Below are 24,064 nucleotides of genomic sequence, written 5' to 3' on the forward strand. Positions count from 1 at the left end.
AAATATACAAGCTTTTAAGACCACATAGTCTAGGCCCCTTCATCTAGTTAAACTGGATTTGAGCAGAAATAGTGTAGACCAGGGCTAGAAGAGTCACTAGAGATGACCAGTGAGCTGTTAAAGAAAAATAGAAAAATACAAACTGAAGAAAATGTTAACAGGGTTTATTTATTCATTTATTTCTGTATTTTGTATTTCTAAAAGTTAAAAAACCGACTAAACTGTAGAAAACTGAAATTTTATGACACTAACTAAGACACTAAACCAAGACACTCCTTCAATGCTTAAACATTTTGCAAGTTTAATACAAACAACATTTTGTTTCATGTTGACTTATTCTTTGTCCTTGCAATCTACTTGAACACATTGAGAGTCAAACAGGATACTTCACTTTAAAAGAATTCCAGTTTGGAACACAACGATCCATACTGCTCAAGGGCAACCCATTGGACAGCCCAGGTGCAGGTGGTTACAAACCTGCATCTGACTGCAGCTGCTTAAAGGTAACTTGCAGTTAATGCGTCCTCATTTTGCAGATGAACAGTAAAACATCTCTCTTCAAGTCTCTATGTCAGCTGTGTAGGTGGCAGTGAACTCATAAAACTTACTATTTGTTTTTGTGTTTGTGTGTTGTTTCCAGTAGTCGTGATGTGTGCTGCCAGTAACGATATCCGGGATATCATGCTTGCAGCTCACCGACGGAGAATGACCAATGGAGATTATATCTTCTTTAACATTGAGCTCTTCAACAGTACGTCTTATGGTAAGAAAATATATCTCCTGTCATTTTTACTGACAGATCTGTGCATGAAACAGTGGTGATTGCTCCAGGTTATCTGATCTAGGATAAAACCTTTATTTGAACTAGTGCAGTAAAAGGTGTTTGTTTGTGTAGCCATGGTTACCAAGCCCACAGCAGGCACACGTCATGTGAAAGCACCCTAGGCCTGTTGTATATGTATTTACTGGGTGGGCTTTAACCATTAGCTTCTTACTATGCCAGACTTTTTAAAACTTTTTGTTTCCAAAATGTCCTACATAGAATGCATCCATCCTGCAAGTACTGAATTCAGTATTCAATGACTGTTGGAATCAGCATTGAATACCAACAAACTGCGTGAAGCTGATTTCCTGATGTCTGAGTGATTGTTTTATATGCTGAGAAGAATCAGAATCATACGAGAGAACTGCCAGAGGGGGCTGTAGCAACATGGCTTACAAATGACGCAAACATGAGAGACAAGAGAGAGAAAAATACCTTCTATTCCCACAACATCCAACACAATAACAAGAGCAGCCAGTCTGAGTGGTTTGTGTTTCAGTAACTCCAGTCCGGGGGGGAAGGGTGGGGGGGGAGAGCATTGCAGTGCTGTAACCAGGAGCTGCTCTTCAGATCTCCTCGAGACCATCACTTTCAATTCAAACACAAAATGTTTCCTTTTCAATCACTTGACAACACCCACAGTACAGAAATGTTCATTATTGATCAACAAAATTAGAATACGTTAAAAAAAAAAGATGTAAAGCTAGTACATTCGTATCTCAGAGAAACTAAATGGATAATGACATAGAACGTCTGTATAGCACTGAAAAACACTATTAAAAAAAAAGAAGAAACTGAACATAAAACCTGAGCTATACTACTGAACCTCGTCTTCTTCAATATTAGCATCACAAGAGTATCCATGTATTATAAAAAATTATAGATGGACGTCTTCAGGAAAACAGTGCCATCTCAGGTTTCTGTGACAGTTTATAAACTCGACCTTTGGTCTTGTAATTTTTGTTACAGAAACACTGGATTCAATTATTTTCCTGTAATTCACTGAAGCCCATCTCTATATATATATATAGCTATAGGTGAATGCTCACTTGTACATATCGGCTGGATGTTACTTTGAAACGCCTTCTTTGCCACCTTCATGCAGTTCTCGGTTATCCCTACATTTTTTACAGTTTCTTACCATAATAACAAGTTCCACTTGGCGTTTCTTCAGTTACTATAGTGACAGCTCTCATTACTCCTTTCACAGGGGCCTCAAGAAAAAACATCTAAAGAAATCCTTACTGTTTCTATAGTTTCTTTAAAAACCTTTATCAAGTTCTCAGGGCTAGCATCTTTATACATGGATATCTTCTATAATTGAAGGGTTAAGGTTAGGGTTATGGTTAGTCTATCACAAGGCTCCTATACCCTGTATACCCTGGTATCCACCACTATACTGTGTTTTCAACTATTAAACATTTAAACAAAATCTTTTTTTTTTCTTTAAAAATACCACATTTACATAAATTTATAGTATAAATTGACTGGAGCTGAGGCAATTTAGCTGCATTATGTCTGTGTTATGATCATGATCATGCATTAAATGCATGTCAATTATAAAGAAGTTCACCCTTAAGATATACAGAGCATTGTTCCAATGTAAAATATTTTTAAGGCGCAATAAGGATTTTGTCTTGGTATCATTATTGTTTTTCCCTGGAAATGGAACATCTGCCCCTTTCCTCCTAGGAAATGGCTCTTGGAAGAGAGGGGACAAGTATGACATGGAAGCCAAGCAGGCCTACGCTGCCCTCAAGACTGTGACTCTGCTGAGGTCGGTGAAGCCGGAGTTTGAGAGATTCTCCATGGAAGTGAACAGGTCCCTGCAGAAGCAGGGTGTCAGTGGAGAGGATGACAGTGTACGTAAGTTGCGCATACAGACTCTACACACATTTTATTCATTTATTTTGGAAAGCTGATGTGTGTTGGATCCCATTTTGTTTATGTATCTTTGTATTCTGGATACACCTGTATTTTTAAAAATATTTCTCGTAACTGTATTTTTGGTTTGTGCGATAACTTCTTTTCCGGTAGGCTGTACATTTTAACAAGACATACTATCAGAATGACTGTCTCTTGGATGTAAAACCACTAGTACAACCAAACAGGAAACCTGTAAGGATCAAGATAATTGAATTGTTTTGGGGTGTTTGTTACCAATCCGTCAAAAGATGCCCTTCATTTAAGAGCTGTTTCTTTTTTAATACATTGTATAAGACAATACATATCTTGTAGTTTGTTAAATGGATTCAGTCCTGGGAAGATTTTAAAAAGTGTGAATGGTTCCTGTTTTCCATGTTTGTCCCAGTTGTTTCAAACTAACAGCCTGGGGATGGTGTGTAATTGTTTGAGGTTAATTGACTGGCCACAGACCAGGCCTGAAGTACCCTGCAGTCTCAGAGCAGCATCCCCCCCTGCCTGTGCTGCTGAATGGTTCGCCCTGGTAAACCTTGTGATTTCCAAGTCAGCCCTCTGGTTAATGGCAGAAGTCTGTCCCAGCCTATTGTTCCTTCATGGCAGCTCCCATTGAAAAGCCTTCAGCGTCTGGTGGCAGTGGATAGCAGGAGCTGTCGTGTTGAAACAAACGCTTCTTGACAGATAGACCAGCGGAGGTTAATAGTCACAGTCAGGTCATGGTGTTTTGGCTGTCTTAAAGCTGGAATCAATTCTGAGCAAAAAAAAATAAAAATCTGGGTTCAAACAGAATGCTCACAATGAGGAGGTGTCAGTGAGGAGGAACTGAGGAGGCGATGCCTGGAAGCACAGACGAGGGTATTTTAGTTCAGAATCGTAATATTTAACCATGAATGACTGTTATTTATTTATAGGGGAACAGTGACTTTATTTACATGAAAACTTAATTGCATTGTGACAAGTACTGCTTAGCAAGGAGTGTTGTTACTAGTTTTGTAACATTAACTTGATTTCCCCTTCAAATCTTATTTTTCGATGACTGTATCGCTTCTTTTAACAAAGTTTTAGCATATAATATGTTCGGCTTATACCTTCGATAGGAAAAATTCAATAGTTCTTTATGTTTGTTGAAGTATTGTTCTACAGCATTTAGCTTTCTACAGTGAGAAACAGTCTGCAAACAGTACTGTGAGACCTCTGATGTTAACATCATTGATAAGGGTTTTGGTTCAGGTGAGTAGTGAAGTGCACCAATGAAGTCACCACTGCCTCTCACAGTGAGAAGCACCACAATTAATTTGTTAGGTTAGAGATTCATGTTAGACTACCTTTCTCTTAAGTGTCTTCACCTGAAAAGGAAACAAGAATAAAAACCTCATGGAACTGAGTCATCAGGGGCCATCTTGTCTAGAACGCCACAGTCATCACCATAATTATCAAGCTGGGTTTTTTGCACCACACACACTAATAGAAGTGTGGTCTTCTCTGCCTTATCCCTGTAAACCCAGCTCAAGAGGATACCACCTGAGGAAGTGAAGTGATTCAGGTTTCTTTAATTAAATGAGAACAATACAGTATCCATTAGCGGCTTTAGGGATGGTATATTTGCACAGTCAAAAAAATACATCTTTGACATATTGTATTTTTATAAGTGTTTGGTGGCTACCTCTAATGAAGATGAGAGTGTATTTCTCACGCGCAAAATCCAACAGTTTTGCTTTTCAGAGTTCAGCCCGGTTCGAGGGTCCTGTTGGGTCAGTTGAGTCCTGGGAACAGTCAGTACTGTTCTAATGGAATGCAGTGTAGTTGTAAACGTCTGCTTGTTTTACTGCTGTGTAAGAGCAGGCACTGTGCTGACAGTGTGTGGACATTTTGTTGGAGTTGCAGAGTGATATTATTTATTTCTTAACAGACGTCCTTACCTAGGTACAGGGTGTTCCAGTACCTTCAGGATTTAGGACGACACCAGCAGTATATATATATACAACTCAACTCAGCTGAGTCAACTACCAGAGAGACTTCATAACAAACTGTCTAGGAGCTGTGCTGATCCCACCAGTACCCATTGCACGTCTGTTCTGAACATTCACAAGATAAAATAAAAGAATGATGATCATTACTAAACTTACTATCTATCTGTCTGTCTGTCTATTTATCTATCTATCCACGACTGTCCACGACTTCCAGAACTGGACATTGATTCTAAATTGCACATCTGTTCTAAACATTCATAAGATAAAACAAGAAGGATTCACAAGAAGGAGCTGTGAGACTGAGTGTTCAGTTACTTATTTTCCAAAGAAGCAAGATTCACTACCCTCTAAATAGGCCACTAGCTTGCCCACATGACTCATGTAATCTGTAAATCTAGGCTGAATCAAATCAAGCTTGTGAATCCCAGATCAAAAAGCATTAATTCTGTCGTGTAGACCATTCAGTGGTGCCCTCAACACTACCGTGATTGTCTTGTGAACACAAAGGAAAGCTGAATCAACATTTCCCATCTAATTAAATGACACAAACCAGTGGAGCAAATGTGCCACAAAGGGCCCCTGCTTTCTGTTGCCAGCCATGGAAAACTCCTAAGTGAAGTCATGTCAAGAACAGATCATCTCCACTGGTCAGGAAACCTGCGTCAGGGCTTACATCAGCGGCACTTCCAGGTCCAGCGGTGTGGTTAAAAGTCAGTGCGGTCTGCAGGGCTGACACAGATTGTTTTCCTTCTAATGATATGTTTTAGTCCTGCATCCCAGAACGTTTGTTTTGTCAAGACAAGCCAAGAAGTTTGTTAATGATAAGCAGCCTTTTGTGTCTGTCCGCACTACTTTCCAAATGGGGGAAGAAAAAGGGGGATGGATGGGGGCGAGTAATTCAGTCAGTCAGGGAATATATTTGTCACAGTGAATGGCTCTATTCTTCAGCTACAGGGCTTTGTAAACAGTGCTTGGAGGAGTAACAGCGATCAACAAACTACACTTGCTTCTGAACCTGTATTTAAAAGGGATAAGGCAGCTGAGATCACATTGTCAGGGTAACTAGTGGTGGTGGTATTGTCTAAGTACTGTATTACATGCTTTTTAGAAGGATAATTTTGCCATCTTGTACATTTCTGGGGTGTGATGTCACTGCCTGGTGGTCTCATTTTTCTTTTAATAGTTAAACCTAAAATGACTGTAATTTCTTCCCAAATTAAATGCCAAACGAAAGAGGAATTTGGAGTCAAGGGGAACCTGGGAAGCACATGGCTAGAACAGTGGCCCACAAGCCTTCAGTTTCTGTCTCTGAGATTGAAGTTATAATCCCAGTAAAATGAGACTGTCACATTTAGAAGCTTGTTTAACAGGATAATCTGAATACCATAGCTTTACAGAACTTCATCCATAACTTTAGTATATATATATATATGTATATATATATGTATATATATATATATATATATATATATATATATATATATATATACACACACTGAACAAAAATATAAAGGCAACATGTAAAGTGTTGGTCCCATGTTTCATGAGCTGAAATAAAAGATCCCAGAAATTTTCCATACATACAAAAAGCTTATTTCTCTCAAATTTTGTGCACAAATTTGTTTATATCCTTGTTAGTGAGCATTTCTCCTTTGCCAAGTTAATCCATCCGCCTAACTGGTGTGGCATATCAAGAGGCTGATTAAACAGCATGGTCACTACACATGTGCACCTTGTGCTGGGGACAATAAAAGGCCACTCTAAAATGTGCAGTTTTGTCACACAACACAATGCCACGGATGTCTCAAGTGTGCAATTGGCATGCTGACTGCAGGAATGTCCACCAGAGCTGTTGCCAGAGAATTGAGTGTTCATTTCTCTACCATAAGCCGCCTCCAACATTGTTTTAGAGAATTTGGCAGTACGTGATCAACTCTATGAGAAGGACATCTGTCGCGCTGCATGAGGCAAATAGTGGTCACACCAGATACTGACTGGTTTTCTGATCCACGCCCCTACCTTTTTTTTATTTTTTAAAGTATCTGTGACCAACAGATGCATATCTGTATTCCCAGTCATGTGAAATCCATAGATTAGGGCCTAATGAATTTATTTCAATTGACTGATTTCTTTATATGAACTGTAACTCAGTAAAATCTTTGAAATTGTTGCATGTTGCGTTTATATTTTTGTTCAGTGTATATATATATGTATATAATATATATATATATAATATTATATATATGATATATATATATATATGATATATATATGTAACGATTACATTGGCAATTATTTGATATAATATATATATATATATATATATATATATATATTTATATATATATATATATATATATATATATATATTTTTTCGGATGCGATGGGTTTTGGATAGAATTGTCCACTTCCCATAATAATAGAGGATCTCTGGGGTCCAAGAGTGACTTATCCAGTTAAAGCGAAGTCGCCGGGAGCGCAGGATGAGTCACGTAGGATGGACGGTGCCAGTTTGCATCCGGGCTGTGCAAAGAGGCCGAACTTTGCTGGGGACTCCAAAGGGGGTGGGAAACCGGCAGGGATTCGCACAACAGTGAACCCTACTGGCCCGACACCAAGCACATTCAGAGTGGATAAAAAGCAGGGCTGACCTCTTTTCTCCGGGATTGCTAGCCCGCCCACCTCTGTTCTGGATTGCTTGACATAAAAACAATTCTGGCTTTAGGCTTGTGAGATCGAAGGACACTCACGCACCCTCAGAACGTCTGTGCTGTGTGGGGACTCACTGCAGTGAAGAGAAAAAACATAATTGGACATTCCAAATTGGGGGAAATAAATAAAAATATTATAATTGGTCACTCAAAAAAAATAAAAAAATAAATAAATAAATAAATAAATAAATAAATAATAATAATAATAATAATAATAATAATAATAATAATAATAATAATAACAGAGGATCCAAATTTCTTTGACAAGTAAGAAATGAACAGGTGCAGTGTGTCCCTTAAGGTATCCGTCATATCATACAGAATCCCAACTCAGCACAGTGTTACCTTGTAACGGTTTCCAAAAATTTATGGAATACTGTCAGAAAAATAAATAGATTCTGGACCCAGTTCAGTTAACCAACAAGCAAGCGTATTGTACAGAAACATTAAGGATGAAGATACAACATTTACAAGTGACCATAAATAACCCCAAACCAACACCCCACAAATATATACACAGTCCCGAACAGAATAGTCAAGTTGCTGCAGCTCCTCAATTTGGAAAACAACAAAACCCCAAAAATAATAAATAATCTAGAAAAAAAGACTGGTTAGATCTCCCCAGGTCTGGGGAAGCTGATAGTGTCGAAAATCCTTGGGGTTGCTGCCCTTCCAGAACAAAACCAGGAAAACTCCAACAAAAACAACAAAAGTATTTGTAATCCAACAGAAAGAAGGAAGAGGATGCCAGCAAACTACTCTTTAAATCATGGTTCAGTACTTTTAATACTTTCCTTTTCCTAAAAGGACCTTACAACCTTTTTTTTTAGTAGATGATTTTGGTTAAAATCAGAGCAGCCAAAAACCTAACTCTGTTACCAAACACAAAACAAAAACACCCCTCCCCCGATGACCACCTGACCTTAATGAAAGGAAAAAATGTGGAAAAACAGATTTTCCTAATAATTTGGCCACCAGTAGATAGACCTGGAGGTGGAACGGAAAGGTACTAGAGCCCAATGGCTCCTCTTAAAGGGATGTTAATATTTATTTATTTATTTGTTGCTTTTCTCATTTAAGGCTTTTAATTTAATGTAACGCTATTACAACCTTACTAACACATTAAGAATGGAGCTTGTTAGTAAGTATCTCTGAAACTTGTAATATGTCTTTTACTCTAGCCAGGGGTCCCTTTTCTGTGCATGAAATTGTGAGTTCCGGTGACTGTCTAGCTCGTAATAGTGGAGTTTCTAACTGTGAGCTCTACCAGAAGGAATAACGGTTAGAGGGAAGTGGCCCAACAAGCCTGTCCATTTCAGCTTCCTTATCACCAGCTTCCTGCTTTGTTCTCTTTCAAAAGAAAGACTTCCAGTTCTTGGTAATCTGGAAAGACAGGGAGCTGTAGAAGCACAATAACATGTCCACCCTCTGTCAGAGTCAGGAAAGAGTCTTCCTTTCTCAAAACAGTGTGTGGGAAGGACATTTAGATATACAATGGGCTGTGTAGTGAAGCGCAGGTGCTGGTCAGCTCCACCATGAAGTATCTTGTCACACTTTGCCATGGCTTAATGTACTGTATGCTTCTTAGCCAAAGCCTTTTCTACAGTAGGAGCTTACTAGTTAGCATGTATGTAGAAGGGCTTTTCTTTGCTTGTCTGATCTGTACACATTTTATACAAATGTATAACCAGGATGGAACCCTTGAGATTTATGTCTCATTTATAAGGGGGTCCTGGCAGGAGAATGCTGCGAGAAACAGCAGAATAAAATCAAAAAGAAAAGAAACAATTCATTCAAACAGGACAAAAACACTTCAACAATAATAAAAACAGCAATACAAAATAAAAACATACAAAACAGAACAATTCCAATGCACATGGTCCTGGTCATAGTCAGTATTGACAGGATTTGCAATCCTGATCAGGTGGAAGATACACATTTGAGTGAATTTAAAAAGGTATTGTGAAGAAGCTGCTTTTCTATTCAAAGGCAATGAATTCCAGAGATGAGATGCTTGATATACAAAGGCATGTTCGCCCATATTAAATCTCAATTCAGAGATTTTAAAAGTAGACATTCTGATTTTAGTGCATAGGGTTAGCCACATGCCTCTAACAGAGATCTAAGGTAACTTGAAGCATTTCCAGTGTACATCTCATACACTATTAGGAATACTTTCAATTTGATCATGCGCTCAGAACAACTTTTGCAGGTCTCAAAACATGCAGTGGCTCTGGACAGACAGCAATCAGCAGTGAAAAAGACAAGAGATCCATCTGTAAGATAAATACTACCATTCTAAGAACAGAGCAGTGGTTTCCATAGAAAAGTCTCAAGTGGCTTCACCTGTGTATCTTTCTGTTTCTCATTAAGCTCATTGCTTGCAGTTACATCCTTTTGATGCCTGCCCTATAATTGAAACGAGGCGTGCAGAATACTTGTGTTATAACAGAGGACAATAATCCCCAGACTGGCCAGGACTGGAACATGCTTTATTAGTGCAGCCAAGCTGGGTGCCATACAACTGGAATGTCTTTGCTGTAGAAAACGTTATGGAATGCTGAAGACATGATCACCAATATTAATGAGTGTAAAATATTTTAAATAATTTGGTTTGTGGGAACCAGGACCACTTTTCCGAAAAGATTTCCAAATGAATAGCTGAAAGCATGTTTTCAACAGTCTCAATTGTTGCTGGCATTTCCCAGTCCGCTTTTTCTCATTGCATTTTTAAGACGAACACCCAAGTACCTAATTTTCACTAAAGTCTGGGTGTTCTTACAAACCTTGAATTTCTATGACATTTCTGGTTTTCCCAGCGTGTTGGGAGCAATATGTGTGCCTCTTATCCGTCCAGTTAATTCTCAGCATCTGTATAGGACCATGATCTAGTGTGTGTTAATTGTCTAGGATACTCAGTAGACCAAGTAAAAAAATGTAATGTGTAGCGTACGCAAAACACATTGATGCTATTTCAGCACAAATATTTATATTTAAATACATCGAGAACTGCAAATGTACAGTACTGTGCAAAAGTTTTAGGCAGGTGTGAAAAAATGCTGTAAAGTAAGAATGCTTTCAAAAATAGACATGTTAATAGATTATATTTATCAATTAACAAAATGCAAAGTGAGTGAACAGAAGAAAAATCTACATCAAATCCATATTTGGTGTGACCACCCTTTGCCTTCAAAACAGCATCAGTTCTTCTAGGTACACTTGCATACAGTTTTTGAAGGAACTCGGCAGGTAGGTTGGCCCAAACATCTTGGAGAACTAACCACAGTTCTTTTGTGGATTTAGGCAGCTTCAGTTGCTTCTCTCTCTTCATGTAATCCCAGACAGACTCGATGATGTTGAGATCAGGGCTCTGTGTGTGCGATTTTATTGTATTGTTTTTAAACCTGACACTTCCTCATGTCGGACAAACATGTCCAGTTTAGCGAGATGCTACTGTATGATTATGAAAAGCTTTTTGGAGGTGAAGGTTGGGGCACCAGTATAGAATCTGATGGGATTAAAGTGCCTTTCATTTATATATATATATATATATATATATATATATATATATATATATATATATATATATATATATATATATATATATAACAGTATTAAAATAGGTCAAATGAAGATGGAACAGAAAGCATTGTACAGATGATGTTTACATTTAACAAAAACAATGTTATTTTGATTCTTGCTCCCTTGCATGTATAGACGTTATCCTTCAGGCACTCTGCTGCAGGAAACCACAGCTCAACTGCTGCTATTTTATTTGAAAAAATGTCGTACAACTCTTGCTAGAGATCTCGCTAAGATGACGCAAATAATATTTAAATTAGCATATTGCGGCTCTCTTCATTAACATATTTTTTCTTAGTACGTATGACAAAATATGCACTTTGCCAATTGTCGTGAGAAAATGCAAATTGCGGTATGTTTACACTGCCTTAGTGTCTTGCGTTTGCCAAGCCAGGGTTTTCTGTGTACAAAAGTGAATAATTCTGTACATTAAATGAGTGTTTATAGTGTCCTCGCTACATTACTGTTTCTGTCTTCTCTATACTCTGTTTCTTTATAAATCCCAGTTATTTGATATTTCACATAATAGGTCACTAATCAGCTGGTGCTTTTCCAGTTACTTCTTTGTTTTGTGAAACTGCTCCTCCCAGCGATGTTGCTTGTTTCTCTTGTTTTCTCACTAGCAGTGATTAAGAGTGAGTTTTATTTACACAGATGCATGACAAAAATATTTTTCAAAGACATGTTGAGGGGTGAAACAGCTTGGGACCTTTTTTTCTTCCAATCAGTAAATATTCATATTTTCTTTTTTTTTCTGCAGGTCAACATGTTTGTAGAAGGCTTCCATGATGCTCTGCTGCTCTATGCTTTGGCACTTCATGAAGTGCTGAAGAACGGCTACAGCAAAAAGGATGGAGACAAGATTGTGCAACACATGTGGAACAGGACATTTGAAGGTACAAAAAAGTAATAATAATAATAATAATAATAATAATAATAATAATAATAATAATAATAATAATAATATCTCATTTAAAAATAGTTGCTTAAGCAAAGCCGTTCACATACATAAGAGGGCAACTGCGAAATGCATGTCAAGAATATTTTTTGCAAGGCTTTTTGGCAGTGCCTGCTATCTGAAGTCCTGCTTTTCCTTTGGGTGTCAGGCCCTCATTTGGTTTTACTGTTCCACTGGATTTTGTTCTAGAAAATGACTAACAGGCCTGACCAGTACCAGGGAGAAATGAGAGAAATGCTCAAGTCTAGGAATTCCATTGGCTACATTGACACACATACAACTACATTATAAATGACTACACAGGATGTCTTTATATATTGTTGTAGGCTGAATGACTCCCAACTATTTTTTTAATGCTTCACCCACATTGCTCTGCAGCAAACGGAATCAGCAGCATTTCATTTGTATTTTGGCTGAACTCTAATATATTTGTTTGACTTGGAAAGCATTAGGTCTGAACAGCTAAGTGTGCTAATTCCTGTACCCCTTAGCAGGAATTTAACATTTGTCACAATACCTGCACAGGTTATTAGCCCCCACTGGAGTACATTATTGACTTTCTCATAGGCCAAGTTAAACCTCATCTCCCGGGCTCCCGATTCGGATGATAACTATGCTAACTGCCATTTGGTGCACCTATTCTGTTTCTTCAAGTCTAGAGAGCCTTGGGTGAAAATAGTGAGATAATAGCGGTTAATTACACTTGTCTGCAGATTCAGCTTGAAGTGCTGACTTCAACATTCAGGAATTTCCATTATTCAGTTATGATTATTAAGGGATTATGATCTCTGAGTAATTCAAAACCCCAAGCTTAATTTACATCTCTAATGCTCAATTAAACAGGAGGTGGTTTCTAGATATGCTGGTACTGTTTACGTCCTTTTCTAAGTGGGAATGTTTCTTATGACTGCATGGCCAATTCTTATTATGCAGGTCCTTAAAACTGGATCACATTTTTCTTGTAGAAAATAATACAGTAAAAATCTGAGGAATTCAGGAATGCAGACACAAGGATGAAATTACAATTTCTTTTGGCGATGCCAACAAAAACATTAAGAGACTGCCGAGATTTCCTGTTGTAGCGGCCATCCGTCCGAATGTGTGGACTCTCGCTCTTGTTTTCCTTGGAATGTGCAGCTCTTGTAGCTAATTAATGTTCTCATTCCTTGAATGCCATTCCTTAGGCATTGCAGGCCAGGTGTCTATAGATGAGAACGGTGATCGAGATGGGGATTTCTCGGTGATCGCCATAACAGACCCTGAAGCAGGTACACACGAGGTAAGGGGGGAAGGCATGGTTCCTGGATGTTTAAAAGAGGTCATGCTCTGATCCAGTTCAAAATGAGGCAGAGTGTCCTACTGGAGCACTCTGCTGCATACCACGATACATCATAGACAAACCACATTCATGACATCATCGTACCGTATTGAGTTTGTACCATACTCTGACATCACAATCGGTTACAATGCAGTACAATATGAATGTATTTTTATATAGCGCCCTTCATGCCAAGGCATCCCAGAGCGCTGTACAAAGTTAAAAACAAAACAAAATCACTCATGTGTACAGTACACTCCAGTTGTAACCAATTATTTAGAAACACATTCAAAAAAGTATGTTTTCAAGTATGTTTCTGTATCACAGCCACATGCAGGTATTCTCTGTAGTGCCTTTCAGTCCTTGTTTTAGTGGCGACAGACTCAATAAAGGGTTATATCACCACTCATGTTGCATGAATAGACTTCACTTCTACATGTGTTGATATTCCCTCATGCACAGACGTTTACCTTCCTGTAACTGTATATTATACACAAGTTCATCAGACAATCACTTTGCAAATGGAAATGCAATTTTCTGCTCGTAGGACACCAAGCAAGCAATTTATTTAAAAGCCAAATCCAGACACTGAGCTCTGATAATATGAGTTCCATTCCAGTAGGCAGAATAGAAGTGAGATGAGAATATGAATTCCATTCCAGTAGGCAGAATAGAAGTGAGATGATAATATGAATTCCATTCCAGTAGGCAGAATAGAAGTGAGATGAGAATATGAGTTCCATTCCAGTAGGCAGAATAGAAGTGAGATGAGAATATGAGTTCCATTCCAGTAGGCAGAATAGAAGTGAGATGCACCCAGAATTACAGGGCTGATCCTTTGATATGAACACGCATAAGAAAACATGTACCAACCAAGATAAACAACAAGGTGGCTTCTGCAGCTGGCGCGGTGGATTAATGCAGCAGGCTTTCAAAGGAGGCACAGGTTGGTTTCACAACTTAGTCCGTAATTTATCTTCATTTGCTGGCAGGGCAGTGTGGGGAAGCGCTCAGTAAGTCCACATTCTGTATTTTCTTTAACCAATAAAATGTGTCTGCCTGTAGAAAGTGGAAGGGTTCTACTTAAACTAGCTGACCTATTTGGCCCTGCCTGCTATACTTGACATGCACACCTCACATCTGCTGTGTACATGTGAAGCTTGCAGATGTGGCAAATGTTGAACTTCTGACTTGCAAAGCACGGCTTATTTAGTTTGCCTGAGGAGGTCATTGTATCATCAAAATTGACACATGTCTTTAAACACCAAGTCAGAATAGTATTATTCTACCATTAAATTGCTGCAGAAGTCAAAGTACTAATGTTAATGAAACACAAATTGGAAAAGGTTATGTTTTGAACACTTTCTACAGTGAAACCAGGGGATTTACAGTACCCACTCGGATCTTGGCATACTCAAAGTTCGTCCCAGTCATTCCTGTACATGCCGTTCAGCGTGTGTAGTGTGTGCGGTTTCATGAATTCATTTCAAGTGAATGACCTCCACACAGCCTGCCACAGTTTGTGCTATTCCCTGCTCTGAGGATAAACAGAGTGCGCTGTGGTCTCTTTCATGAGTGCTAGGATTCTCCTGCGCTGTGAGCTACCACAGCTAGTGCAATCCTCCTACTATTAACCTGTTTACCTGTATTTTAGCGAGAGCTTTGTCCCAACATGTAAGCTATTATTTGTGTCAATGCAGAAACTATGTTAAATGTTGCAGTTTATTTAATTGCTTGTTACCACACACCCATTTAAAATTATACTATAGTAAAATATACAGCAAAATTGCCAACAGGCTATATTGTTTTGGCAGAATATTATATGAAACAAAAGCACACAATTTCAATGGGAAGGTTGTTTGTCTAATACAGCCAGTGACTTTTTTGACAGGCGAGGCACAAATCACAAAATAGTTCTTACCACTCCCACTCAATGGCGAACATGCTAAAAGTAAATGTACTTTGTGCAGCTGATTTCATATATGCCTCCACTAAGAACATTATAGTGCATTGAAGTAACAGACTGCAGTCACTATGTAAAATATACCCCCATCAATTAAAAAACAACATTAACACTGAAAGGACACACAATTTACAGAATCGTGGTTACAAGTTTTTATAATCAATTGGCAATTCTGAACCTTAAAACCACATAGTATTCAGTTCTACAAGTCATTATGTGACACCAGCGCGGAACATTTGCTATAAAGACACAAATACAATATCACAAAATCATTAATTCAGAACAAACAAGGCAGCTTGTCATGTCGTGGCAAGAAATGGACAGTTTTACGTCCATTAAAAGAGATGTAACCTTGCCTCATTTAGTTGAAAGAAGGAAACATGGACAACAATAGTTTGTTCACAGCGCTGCCTTCCATTTTATGACCGCCTTGCCATGTTAGTTTACCGTCTTTCTTCACTCTTTCGGCAGCACTACATTGTTACAGCTTTCTGGCATTGTGAAAGCGAGTTGAGACTTTTAAATAATGTCACTAGCGCTTCTGTGGACTTAAATTTATTTAATTGGCTTAATTGTGTTTATGTTTCTCAAATAAAACAAATGTGCAAAAAGTTTTGTTTAGCCTTTGGAAATTATTGGTGAGGCCTTGCCTCAGCTGACAGGCTTCCTCTGAATACAGCAAATTACTGCAGTGTGCGTTCACAAACGGTTGTCCACGTGGAGTAGCCAGTGGGTTTTCTCTGTTTTGGGGTAATGCTTTGCTGTAACAATCGGTTGATTTTGTAATCCTATATTTTGTGATTAAACATTTTGAAAATCCGGCCCCTGGTTATATGTGAGATTCAGTATACAGCTATGGTCAAAAGTTTTGCAGATTGAGACATAATAATTAAAAACAACTATATATATATATATATATATATATATATATATATATATATATATATATATATATATATATATATATATATAGTGATGGCGAAGCCATAAATAGTAATACACTATTTCATGTTAGATTTTGAAATGGCGCATTTTTCAATTTGTGTCAGTTTTTGCTTTAATTATGTGGAAAACTACTAAGTGGTATGAAATTCAGTGTGTTTACGTAACATTATTCAGCAGGTTTTATTTGACTTTATGAAGCAAAATTTGTTAATTGTATAGGGTGCTGCAAACCTTTTGGCCGGAGTTGTAAGCCTCTCCTTGTGACAAGAGTGCTGCTCAGACAGGCTAATTCAGCACAGCAGTCCAACAGCATATCTTGCAGCTAACCTTTTATCTCTCTCTTTTATTTCTTTCAGGTCGTTGCAAACTTCTATGGAAAAAATCAAAGCTTTGAGGTGCAACCGAACGTGAAGATTGACATGTTCATTCAAAGACTTTCTCACGATGAGAACAGAGTCCATGGAAACCGAGACACACCTGCTTGTAAATCATGTAATGTTTTTCTACTTATTTTAATAGCGCTGAAAACTGTCAAAACCCAAAGGTTAAAATGTGAAAAGACTAAGACACTAAGCATTTGCATCAGTAAGTTCATCAAAGTCCTGTTTGCTATGCCTTATAAATAAAACCCAAAGGCACTATAGGTCTGGTGGCATCGCTGTGGATCCGCAGTGCAGAAAATGATGAATTGGCAGGAGCGCGTTTCGGAGGACGGGAGTGGTGAGCCGAGGATACGGATAATAACTGGGAATACTACATTGGGGAGAAAAACCGGGGTAAAAAATTGGCGATGACTAAATTAAAAATAAAAATAACTAACTAAATAAAGAAAGAAATAAAACCCAAAGGCTTACAAATACATGGCCCTCGAAAAAAGCCTGTTTGGTGTGCCAGTTCTGTCCCATACTTGCTGTAGTGTTGGGTGTTAGCAAACATACTGTTTGAGTAGCATTCTAATACCAGACTTCCTGCTCTTCAGTGTCAATGCAATGGTGAGGCTGCAATGGCGACGCAGTGATTCTGTACGAAGGGCCCATGGTGTCTTGAGGGCAGCTCCAGTGACCCTGATATTTAATCTGAGTACCATTGTGCTCTGCTTTATCTGCACCACTCGGCAGTATTTGTGCCTGAACAATTGTGTTGTTATTTTTTGTGTTCTCCTAGTGGTAATTGTAACGACATTCCAATTGATATCTTTTAAAACGTTCCTGTACTGGAAAAGCAAGCAATGTAAGTGTATATATCGGTACAGCCTTTACCCTAACAGGGTTAAAAGGTTTGTTTTTTCCCTCTCATAACCGTACAATGGCCTAGAAAGGTTTTTTTTTTTTAACCAGTGATATCGTGGGATTTCTTGTTGAGAGGCAACCCTAATTGCTTGATAAAATACAGTCATCTCAACAGCTTGTGTTCAGGGATCATTTTCCCGAAATTGTGAAAGCACTTCATAGGTGTTACATGTCAAAGTCTAATCTATAAGACCTTATTACTGTCGCACTGCTGTTGACTTACATAACTTATCAGTCACATTACACAAACGAAAGTGTGTTATATAAAGAAGCGCTATTACCTAACCCTTCTCTATCTGTAGTATGTTATTTTCGTTATGCATAAACCTGAAACCTATTAAAAAATAAAAAAACAACCCATTAAAGTTACCAAATATGTAATCTTTGTAGAAAACAATGTGGAGTAAACAGCTTTGAGAAATGTGTTCATCAAGCCATCGTTCAACTGGGACTCATAAGCAGCCTTTCGAAGTGTCAGCTCAGTTTTAAGAAATGTACCAAGACTTATTTACAGGAAATTTATCAACGTTGTTTTCAGCTGGGAAAAGGCATTGAAATATGAACAAAATGATTGATAATTTATATGCATAGGAAATAAAGAGACATGCCAAACATACAGCTAATAAACTGTTTATGGCAATATTTGAAATTCCTCAAATGCTCAGTAGCAGCTCCTCCCAGTGAATGCCTGGCTTGGTGTTGATTGCTGGTGCAGTGAAGTGCATTGGGTTGTTGTGCAGGGGAAAGTGATTTGTGATGCCTTGCCTTTGTTTTCTAAGCAGGTGGGCTTGGGGAGTCAGCAGTCACTGGCATCGTGGTAGGAGCTCTTCTAGGAACAGCCCTGCTGCTGGCATTCTACTTCTTCAGGTTAGTGAAGCACAGCCTGCTGCGTCTTCATGTGCTTGCATTGCAGCCTTCTTCCTTTACTTTACACACAGTCTCTCAGACACTCACACACACCTCAGTCAGACATGACAGTCACTTCGGAACGATTAAAGTTGTCCTCTATTAGAAAGCTTTTGTGCAGAATTATAAGCTAATTATTGAAATGCCGAACCTTACTTGTTACCCACCATAATATTTTGTATGGTGTCTGTAAACAGCCTGTGGTAGATATTATACTGTACATTACTGTACACAACGCAGCGAATGTTCTGTAGCCGAGTCCCAGTGTAAGGTGTGAGCGATTCCTTCCTTATACCATGGTCAACTATACACCCTCACACACGCATACAGTCATATGGGATCTGGTTCTGTGGCTTTTGAGCAATCCTGTACAATACAATGCAATGCGATACCACTTCAATTGATTCACACAATAGCAGCTAAAACAATGACGGTTAAACAGGGAAAGCCAAAAAATCCAGCCCAGTCTTTGCTAGGAATGATAACAATAACACTGTGCAGAGGCCAGGCTAAAGAGATACGACTTGAATTCACAACGGAATCCCATTCTCGCAGTGCCCTAGAAAGAGACTTAGAAAGAGACCTGAACAAATCATCTGGATTATGGTGGAAATGAAATCACTACAATACGCACGTCAGCGAAGGTAAAGTAATGCTTTCATGTGAACTCATCAAGGTAACCCTTTACTTTCTGAAGCTGGTGCGCAGAGACTGTGGAGGTCAGCAGGGAAGGCACCACTGGCAGAGACGTGAACACATTTGTCGTAGCAATTACAGATAGGCAGAATGGAGAACAGTCACAGAAAACATTCCCATGGCAGACTACAGGTCAGCTCTAGTGAAAGAGAAATCTGTGAACTGAGTTCAGAGTGTCAATTGGAAACAGTCCAAACATGGACCTGTAAGCCAGCAAAATGTCTGAAGTCTGTCTATAAATGAATCAACACTAGTTTCTTTCTTATTTCAGTCTGCTTTTCCAACACTGGCTCTCATTGTGCAGTAAAGTAAGATTTACAGAGTAGCCCTGTCCTCTCCTGTGCCATTGTGTCCCATTGTCCACTACTGTGGCCCTAGGCATGGATTTGAGAAGCCCTGAAAATAAGTTCTAATGTATTCATGTCCCATTCATGTATATTGACAGGAGCAGAATGATTGTCATCATTAGGAACTCAAAATATTGAAAAAATCTAAATGGGGTTATACTTCCTCTTTCGTGCCAAATTGAGCATAACACGTACTGGTTTGTAGGGAAAAGGCTGGGAATATGGAGACTACAGAGATGGAATGTAGGTTAGGACACCTAGCCCTAGGGTAATGTGCTTTCATACTTGCTTTCTAAGAACCAGCTTTTTACATTGAATCAATCTATACTTACTTGTCTCCCTGGGCATTCTGCTTAATTAGAATAGTTTCTGAGATATGGAAGCTTTTAAGTTGTGTGGTTGTTAAGCTGTCCAGGATCACAGAAGTAGACGTATTAGTCACACCAGACTACATTTGCACAGGTCCTTAGGCATCCGATAAGGTTTTTTAAAAGTTCCAAAAGAACAGTCATGCGGTTAATAAATCTCATGATGAGCTTTATCTGCACAAACTGATTATGCTCTCAAACATGTTTTAATTTTGTGTTGGAGCTCTAAAACTTATTTTAGTGATTGTAGCATCTAGACATCATGCCTCTCTCCTCCACCCCCCTTTATAATGCTGTAGTCAGGAGCTATAGGTAAAAAAGATGTGCCAAAATAAATTCCATCGCAGCAGCACCATTGAAAGTAATTTTATTATTTATTTATTGTTTTGTAATGCAGGCAATAGCAAATGATATGCATTGGTGGATATTGTCGTCCACCTATTATTATCTGTCTACTGTGCACATTAAATGAAGGCAGTTAGGCACATCTCTACATTGACCTCACTTTGTTCTATCTCACATCTAATGCAGTCCTTATTGAAACAGCCTAGTCATTCATTTCATTGATCTCTGTGTCTCCAGGAAGAACTACAGGATAACCATTGAGAGGAGAATCCAAAGAGAAGAGTGCGACATCGGGAAGCATCGCCAGCTGCGAGAAGACTCCATCAGATCCAACTTTTCAACAGCATAAAGAAGAGGACGGAATGCTGTGACTCCCCAGAAGCTTTTAGAGGGATGTGACCAAAGACTTTGAAGGCTGTTCAAGAAGATATTTTAGTTTCATGTTATTTAAGAAGTAGAGTTATTTTTTAAAATCTCATTTTCTTTGACTTTCAGGAAACTCAGGAAAGTTGTAATAATTACACAGTGCCACTCCATGGCATCTCATTTCGTCGAAACAAGGATGTATTTTTACAGTATTCTGTAAGAGTTTTCTTAGTGGCCAGTACTGAGTGCAGGGGTAGCGATGGGTCTCTCACTGTAGTTCACCTTCCGTGTTCCCAGCCCACAGCACAACAGCTAAGATGTATAGTTTAATTCCAACAGGTTTTGTTGCAACACAATGGACTAGGCCTCCTCACCCATTTCCTGCTTTCTTTCTCCCTGATGTCCCCCAGTTTACAGCAAAGTTTTATCCAGATACTTCACAACTTGTCGTTGAAGTGAGGGAATGTAATTCATGGTAAACATTTTAAGACAAAAGAATGTAGCTTTTTGATTGATCATATTAGGGAAAAGGAATTGCAAAAAAAGACAACCACAGCTTTGACCTTGGCATTAGTTTATGCATACAAGTGTTGTGCTGCACGATTAACTAATTGTGTGTATATAATTCTATAGAATTTAGGAGGTGCTATAATACCACTGAATTTGTAGAGATCCAAGAACATGTGGAATCATTTAGAGGAAAGACAACAAATACTGCATTTTGGTCAATGCGCCCGAAACAAAGTTAAAAAGGGTGACTAGGCTGTGGCTACATTGGCACATAAATATATTAAAACATCTGGACAAAGGAGGCACTGTAGGTCTGTGGTGACAGTGATTAGTTTTGCTGTTCAAGCCTGAAGCTCTTCACCAGTTTCTTTACGTATCATTTGTATTTATGTTTTAAGAACAAACGTACAATGTATTGTTATTTAATTGAACACAAAGTTTCCAGGATGTGTGCTTTTCTCTTACCACATCAGTACACCACCATGGGAAGATTTTTAACGTTAAAGCCTAAATGTCAGAACTTAGTAACACGCTGAAATGTCTGAAATCTTCTTGGTTATCAGGTAATCAGATTTTTATTTTTCCATTACATTGGTATGAACAACCTTTGAATTTTAAATTGTTTTGGAGTACCCCTAAGAAACATTTTTAATAGTGTTTTATATTACCCTTACCTTTTCAAAATATCTGAAATCATTTTTTACATTTTTTTGTTGTTTGCCCCTGTTCCTTTATTTATAAGCAGCTGGTCTGATTATGCGGTTCTATGAACTTAATATCAAACAAACAGCAGAGACACTTTCAAACTTCATTGAGATGGCATTTCCGGCCAACGGAAAAGTAGGTGAAGATAGTGATTTTATTAGACATTTTTAATGGGTTAAACACAAAGTATATACATTAACCAACCAATAATACAAAATAGGTCATGTCTGTTTAAAATAGGTTGAAAAACAGTTTGAATTGATTTGCCTTTGTTTTTCAGGAAATTATGTAAGTTAGGATAATTCTATTTTCTATGGCTTTGGGGCTATTTGGAACTGTATTTGTCACGCTTCCTGGTTACCCATTGGCTCACAGCTCTGACCAATAATCTCGGGTCTCCTTTCAGTCTGGTTTGTGTTTTGGAGTTGTGCACAATCCAGTTTCCTGCATATTCTTATTTTTTCACAGATAAATATGAAGCGCTATATTTAAGAAATTTGACAACTGATTAGGTGATTAGCCATGACAGTCCATGTTGTTAGTACTTGTCAGTGGGATTGTGTTTTTAAATATAAAATACTTTTAAAATGAACTTTAAAATCATTACTCCAGTTTTTGATTTTCTAATAGAGTTACACTTTATTATAATAAGTATAGCACTACTGAATTTCATCTCTAAAAAGATAGTGGGCAACAAGCAATGTTTAAATGGTGTCATTCTCTCCTGAACTCTGTAAAAGGTAAAGGCCTACACCACAACAAATACTACTGGAGCTCCTCTCTCCAAGCTCCTTTGCCAGTTTTGACTGATATACTTCCTATTTTTTGAGATTTCCTAGAAGATAAATGTAACGTAAATTGGGTAATTCTTTTTTTTATTGACACACACACACACACACACACACACACACACACACACATACAAAAAAAACAAGTTATATTATGTCAGGATTGAAAGAGTAGGGTTGGTTACAGAGGCCCAGTCATCTCTAGCAGTACACAAGGTGGTAAACACATTTAAAGCATGCTAGATGGTAACAGAGACCCAGTCATCTCTAGAGGTACACAAGGTAAACACATTTGAAGATTGCTTGATAGTAACAGGCCCAGTCATCTCTAGCGGTACACAAAGTAAACACATTTGAAGAGTGCTAGATAGTAACAGAGGCCCAGTCATCTCTAGTGGTACACAAGGTGGTAAACATATTTAAAGAGTGCTTGATTGTACAGAGGCCCAGTCATCTCTAGCAGTACACAAGGTAAACACATTTAAAGAGTGCTTGATAGTACAGAGGTCCAGTGATCTCTCACTACACAAGGTGGTAAACACATTTAAAGGGTGCTTGATAGTACAGTGGTCCAGTGATCTCTCACTACACAAGGTGGTAAACACATTTAAAGAGTGCTTGATAGTACGGAGGCCAGTCATCTCTAGAGGTACACAAGGTAAACACATTTAAAGAGTGCTTGATAGTACAGAGGCCCAGTGATCTCTCACTACACAAGGTGGTAAACACATTTAAAGGGTGCTTGATAGTACAGTGGCCCAGTCGTCTCTAGCTACACAAGGTAAACACCTTTAAAGAGTGCTTGATAGTACAGAGGCCCAGTCATCTCTAGCAATTAAAATCGTCTCTAATGACTTGATGACTCAGCTCTCTGTTTGGTGTATCTAAATAAAGTTTGTGGTTGTTTGTTATTAAACCCTCCCTTGTGCTTTGCACTAGTACATGCTGTATAGCTTTGGTAGACAAAGGGACCTATTTCAATAAATTACGTAGGGTTGTAGACAGTCCCTTTCAGAAATACAGAAACATTCTTTTGTAAGATAGCATTGTTTGCTAACCCTGCCCGTTCTTTCCTTAAGTGAGACATTATGGTGAAGATAAGCTATCTCTTGTGCTGAATGCCAATTTCTTACTGGCCTTAGTGGAGTATAAAGGTTCTGTCATTGCAAAATGATGAGGGGGAAGAAGAAACTGGGTTCTTCTTCATGATAAAAAGGGACATTAATACTGCACAGACTATAGAGAAAGAGTGCTGATGTAAGTAGGAGTGTCTGCATATAATGTTATTTATTGCTACTGGTTTTTTTTGGTAGAAATGTAATACTTATGACTGTAGATGTAACCTCTTGGATCCTTTGTGTAATATATTTTATTGAAGGTTTTTCATTTTAAAAAGTAATCTGCCTTTCCCCTGTGTTTATTAAATAATTATTACATGCACATGGTTTTGTAAAGTTTTCCTGCGAAACAGAAATGTGAGGTATCTAGAATGGTATGCTATATTGACAATACACATGTGTAAAAATGTATCTTGTATCTGCATTTCAGTTCTAG

At 38.2% G+C, this 24,064-nt stretch overlaps 1 protein-coding gene across 5 annotated transcripts in view; it reads left to right on the forward strand.

Annotated features, from left to right (window-relative positions):
* Positions 1–22,634, forward strand: part of LOC121314054 (atrial natriuretic peptide receptor 3-like) — a 28,075-nt gene extending 5,441 nt beyond the window's left edge. For 2 of the 5 annotated variants that reach the window (XM_041246854.1, XM_041246873.1), the window contains exons 2-8: positions 641–763; positions 2,516–2,685; positions 11,767–11,902; positions 13,149–13,243; positions 16,547–16,682; positions 18,259–18,346; positions 20,379–22,634. In XM_041246854.1, the coding sequence (XP_041102788.1) occupies positions 641–763; positions 2,516–2,685; positions 11,767–11,902; positions 13,149–13,243; positions 16,547–16,682; positions 18,259–18,346; positions 20,379–20,490 (860 nt within the window). In that variant the 3' untranslated portion in view covers positions 20,491–22,634. The remainder of the gene's footprint in view (positions 1–640; positions 764–2,515; positions 2,686–11,766; positions 11,903–13,148; positions 13,244–16,546; positions 16,683–18,258; positions 18,347–20,378) is intronic. The other 3 variants (XM_041246882.1, XM_041246888.1, XM_041246864.1) reach the window with 3 other exon arrangements.
* Positions 22,635–24,064: the final 1,430 nt, after the last annotated feature.

The sequence above is a fragment of the Polyodon spathula genome, chromosome 1, assembly GCF_017654505.1.
Source record: "Polyodon spathula isolate WHYD16114869_AA chromosome 1, ASM1765450v1, whole genome shotgun sequence".
NCBI classification, from domain to species: Eukaryota; Metazoa; Chordata; class Actinopteri; order Acipenseriformes; family Polyodontidae; genus Polyodon; species Polyodon spathula.